The sequence below is a fragment of the Emiliania huxleyi genome (assembly GCF_000372725.1).
Source record: "Emiliania huxleyi CCMP1516 chromosome Unknown EMIHUscaffold_158, whole genome shotgun sequence".
NCBI classification, from domain to species: Eukaryota; Haptophyta; order Isochrysidales; family Noelaerhabdaceae; genus Emiliania; species Emiliania huxleyi.
In genome coordinates, this window is record NW_005201004.1 from 295481 (window position 1) to 300358 (window position 4878).

General features: G+C 65.5%; 3 protein-coding genes across 3 annotated transcripts in view; 2 read left to right on the forward strand and 1 right to left on the reverse strand.

Annotated features, from left to right (window-relative positions):
• The window catches only part of EMIHUDRAFT_467819 (hypothetical protein), a gene marked incomplete at its 5' end in the record, with an annotated part of 3324 nt that extends 2935 nt beyond the window's left edge, over window positions 1-389 (forward strand). The window contains one exon of the mRNA XM_005785824.1: window positions 83-389. Coding sequence (XP_005785881.1) covers window positions 83-355 — 273 coding nt within the window. The 3' untranslated portion in view covers window positions 356-389. The remainder of the gene's footprint in view (window positions 1-82) is intronic.
• Window positions 390-1027: 638 nt separating this feature from the next.
• On the reverse strand, window positions 1028-2917 carry EMIHUDRAFT_71754 (hypothetical protein; the record flags this gene model as incomplete). The annotated part of the gene is made up of 2 exons (XM_005785825.1): window positions 1028-2695; window positions 2762-2917. The coding sequence occupies 2 exons, from the start codon at window positions 2915-2917 to the stop codon at window positions 1028-1030; spliced, it is 1824 nt and encodes a 607-aa protein (XP_005785882.1).
• Window positions 2918-3504: 587 nt separating this feature from the next.
• On the forward strand, window positions 3505-4599 carry EMIHUDRAFT_229831 (hypothetical protein; the record flags this gene model as incomplete). The annotated part of the gene is made up of 2 exons (XM_005785826.1): window positions 3505-4014; window positions 4291-4599. The coding sequence occupies 2 exons, from the start codon at window positions 3505-3507 to the stop codon at window positions 4597-4599; spliced, it is 819 nt and encodes a 272-aa protein (XP_005785883.1).
• Between the last annotated feature and the right edge of the window lie 279 nt (window positions 4600-4878).

Consider the following 4878-nt stretch of genomic DNA (forward strand, 5'->3'; position numbering starts at 1 on the left):
AGGGGGCGGGAGGGAAGCAAAGAAAGGGGCCGAGAGCGGCGGCACCCCCCTCACTTCCTCCCCGCTCTGCGGCGCTGTGCAGGTTGCCCACGTGGTGCAGTACGAGATGGCGGCCAACGCGGTCGAGTACATCCACCGCGTGGGCCGCACCGCGCGCGCCGGCCGCTCCGGCGTCGCCACCGCCCTCTACACCGACCTCAGCGCCCCGCTCGTCGACGCGCTGCGCTCCGCGTCCGAGCGGGGCGACCCGATCGACGCCCTCTTCTCGCGCCGGCGGCTCTTTCGGAAAAAGTTCAACAAGGCGAGGGAGTATGAGCTCGGCCAGCGTGCAAGTCAGGCGGGCAGGCAGTCCTAGGGGCTTTGTCACGAGTTCAGAGCTGGGGTGAGAGACTGCAGACTCTCGTCAGAGCTCTGCGCGGACGGGGCGCCCGGGCTGGTCCTTTTCGAAGGTAAATAAATAAAGAATTAACAGCGCCCTGCGGGGCCGGCGCGGCCCGGCTCTCGCGGGCCCGCTCGCTGCCGCACACTCCGGAGTGGCACGACTCGCTGTCGCTCGGCGGCGACTCGGCGGGCGCTCGGGGCCGGCCTGCGCGGCCGGCGGACGTGCGGGTCGCGCTCACCTCTCGCGGGTGAGTCTCTCGCCTCTCGGGGGTGGCAGGGGGTCCGTCTCGCGTCGGTCGCGTCTCGGGCGCGTTTCGCGGTCTCCGCGCGTGCGGTCTGCGGAGATTTTCATGTGTTGTGGCTTGTGTGCCCCCCGCTGCCCCGGAAGAGAGGGGGAAACATTTCTCACTCATGACAACCCCCCCGCTCCCCCCATGCTCCTCCCTGCGCACGTATAGAGCCGTCCGAATAAGAGCCCTGACTCTCTCCTACCTGCACGCGCCGCGGCGACACGGAACATACACCCATCTCGCTCTCTGGCGTCTGGGTCCCTGCAGTTTCTTAGCCGGTCCCAGCACTCGCGGTCCGCCGATGCCGGAGCCTCGCCCCCTCCTGCCCGCACTGTCTGCTGGGCTTCGCCAAGCCCTCAGGCCATGGCCTTTGCGGAGGCGTTGGAGCCCTGCCGTTCCGAGAACGGAGCCTTGGAGATGCGGCCCGACGCCCTCGCGCTGCGGATCGAGTTTTGGATCTGCGACTTCTTCGTCTCGTCCGCGTCGCCAACCTCGTCGACGATCGGTGGGTCGACGAGGCCGCAGCACTGGCCCATCCAGAGGAAGATGGCCATCACCGCCACGGTGCCGTACGCAGCAGAGAAGCGCCATTTCACCGTCTTGGTGAAGAACTCCGGCGGCTCCGGTGAACCAGGGGCGCAATTCTCTTCGCAGTACAACATGCCGGACGGTTCCAGCCATAACTCCCAGGCCTCTTTGCTGGCTGCCACACCGTCCTGGTGCAGGAGGCCCACGGCGGAGAGGATCGCCGCCATGATGCACCACGCCATGGCGGCGCCGTACTTGCGGTCGATGAAGTGTATCGAGATGGCGCACAGGAAGGTCGACAGCAAGATGGCGCCCGGCTTGAGGGCCGCGAGGCCGAAGTAGGCGTTGGTGCCGATGCCGCCGTGGTTGACGCCGCTCGTGATGGCCCAGTCGAGGGTGGAGGGGAAGAGTCCGATGATGAAGGCCGGGTACTGGCGCGTGGGCATGCTGGCCATTGCCTCCTGGCAAATCATCATGCCCACGAAGAAGATGAGCGGGCAGACGGCGGGCAGCGGCACCGCCGCCGCGATGACGGCGAAGACGCTGAAGAGCGCGAAAACCATGAAGAGCGTGCAGTTGAGAAGCGCGTAGCAGACGCCCGCGTTGATCTTCTTGTACGCCGGGTGGCCGATGTAGACGCTGGTGCCGAACGGCGTGCCCAGAAAGGCGGCGATGCAGGCGCCAAAGCCGTCGCTGCACATCACCTCGATCACGTTGTACGAGTCACCGGCCTCCGCCGCTGAGAGGACATTCATGAGCGAGTTGGCCGACGCCGCAAAGGCGACCGGGATCAGCGTGCCGAGATACTCAGTGGCGTGCGTCCAGTCGGTCCACGCATCGTACCCCCAAGAGACGCCGCGCCACTTGACCTCTGAGCTCGCCGCCTTGATGCCGTCGACGTTTGCGATGCCGTCGGCCCACCCGAGCGCGATACCAGTCAGTGCAATCATGAGCGCCTGCGGGAAGCACCCCGTGTTGACGTTGCCGTAGAAGAGCGCGATGCACATGAAGAACGGAAGGAAGCCGGCGAGCGGCTCCGAAAAGTTGTTGGCTGCCTGCGCAAAGCCGAGGAAGGCGAAGCCGATGCCGGCGAGCGAGGTGAGCATGGCCGAGGTGGGCGTGAGGAGCACGATCAGGGAGCCGAATAGGCCGAGCACTATGCAGATGCAGCCGCACATCAGGTTGCTCAGCACGCCGGCCTTCCAGCCCTCGGTCGCCGCTTCAGTCCAGCACGTCACATACTCCTCGTCTGTGAGGGTAATCCCGAGGTCCTCGGGTGGCGAGCAGCCATTGGGGAAAGTTGGGGATCCGAATGAGCATGCCATGGTGGCCGGCGATAAGACGCCGAAGATGAATGCGAACGCGCCGGGCGTGTTGATTCCAAAGGGGAGTGCCGTCACCTCGCCGTTGCGGTCCTCCTTCATGCCCAGCCGGATGGCCATCAGGGCGTAGTACAGGTTGCCATAGCACATGGTGCAGGCGAGACCCGGGACGGTCTTGGTGTAAATCAAGTCGTTCACCGCGTCGTAGTAGGGGGCTTTCACAGGATCAAGCCTGCCGACGTCCTCTGGCGGCATGCCGTCGTAAAAGCCGGAAAGCACGAGCTTGATGCTGCCAATCACGGCGAGCAGCGTCGCGAGATTGTCGAAGAAGAGCTGCGCCCAGCCCGCAATATCCCCCATCCGGGGCTTGATCTGCGCGCAAAAACTCCCCCCCATGGCTGCGGCGTCGGCTGCGGCGGCGGCTATCGAGGGGGGGATAGCGTCGATCGGTCCGTCGGGGGACTGCCTGATTGGATTATAGAGCGGGATCTTCACGATCGGAACACAGAAAAACCAACCTCAGTAAGTGCTCCAAGAGAGAAAGAAAGAACCTCGACAGCCCGGCTCTATTCTTTTTTTGTAAAATTCTTTCTGAAAGAAAGAAAGAAAACAGACAACCGGTCGAGAGACCCCAGATTGGCATCCATGCCTCTCTGGACAGGGTGGCCCGCCACAACGACCCCTGGAATTGCGACTCGCCGCTTTCCTCCCGCTGTGATCCTGTGTGAGCTCTGTGTCTTGATTTGCCAACAACATACCTAAGACAACCCAAGGGAGGTAAAATTCTTTCTGTCTCGTGCGAGAGTGTCTTCGGCTCACGCCAGGCGCTCGTTGCTCCTCCGTCTCTTTGTATCTTCCATAAGAGTTCTTAAGATACAAGCCTCTCTCACAGCACACTGGCACGACAAGGGCGCAGACTGGCGCGGACTGGCACACACACAGGCTCACGGAAGAGTTGCGGGAATTCCCTTTGTTTTTTTGCGATGTCAACCATCTTTGCTCCGCTGCTCTTCGCGCCACTGGCGCTGTTGCTCGCACTCCTCTCCGCGTGCCTGCTGTCTCTGCGCCTGCGTGTCGTCAGGGCTCGCCGCGTGCTCGGCGTGCTCCACCCATACGCCAACGACGGCGGCGGCGGCGAGCGCGTCTTGTGGGTCGCGCTCCGAGAGCTGCTTGCGCGGCACCAGCTGCAGGGCTGGCGTGTGGTGGTCTACACGGGCGACGCGGCCAGCGACGACGAGATCCGCGCGGCCACGCTGTCGCGCTTCGGCGTCGACGTGCCCGAGAGCGTCGAGTTTGTCCGCCTCCGCAGCCGGAGGGTGGTCGAGCCGTCCAGCTACCCGGTGGCGACGCTGCTCGGGCAGGCGGTGGGCTCGCTGCTGCTGCTGCTGGAGGCGCTGGCGCGGGCGCCGCCGAGCGTGCTGCTCGACACGACCGGCTACGGCTACTGCTACGCCGCCGCCAAGGCGCTCGGCGTGCGGCGGGTCGGGTGCTACGTCCACTACCCGATCCTCTCCTCTGAGATGGCGCGAGATGATGCGAGATGATGCGAGATGGCCCGAGATGGCGCGAGATGATGCGAGATGACGCGAGATGATCCGCCGGCTGCGTCCACCGCCTGGCCCTCTCCTCTGGGATGGCGAGGGCGCTGGCGAGGAGGAGCTGGCGCCAGAGAGCTGGCGCCAGAGAGCGGGCGCATGACACGCTCCAGGACACGGCAGAGTACCGACAGGTGGACCTGTCCTGGACCTGTCCTGGACTAGCCTCCAAAGGTGGGCGCAGTCGAGCGGCGCGCCGGCGCGCACAACAACGCGGCGCGCATCGCCAGCTCCCCCGCCCTCACCTCGCTCAAGCTCGCCTACTACCGCGCCCTCGCCGCTGCGTACGGCGCCTCTGGCGCCGCTGCGGACGTCGTCGTCGCAAACGGCGAGAGCGGCGCGCGGCCTCAGATGCAGCGAGCGAGACTTGAGGCCTGGCCTCCTCCCCCCCCCTCCGCCAGGCTCGTGGACGGCGGGCCACCTCCGCTCGCTCTGGCGCGGTGCGGCCCGCCGGCCGCGGAGGTCGCTTACCGCCATGAATGACTGGTCAATGAGTCATGTAGCTGTTGATTGTACAGGCGCGGCCGGCCGCGTGGCGGTCGCCTTCCCTCCGTGCGACTCGGCGGCTCTCCTTGTCCATCCTCCTTCTTCATGATTGATGAGAGGAGTGATGAGTGATAGGTGCGATACGGCGGCTCTCCGCGCGCTGCCGCTCGAGCGCCGCGCCGCGCCCCTCCTCCTCCTCTCCGTCGCGCAGTTCCGTCCCGAGAAGGAGACGCTCGCCCTCCCCGATAGAGCGGGCTGTGCTGCCGGGACGCCATG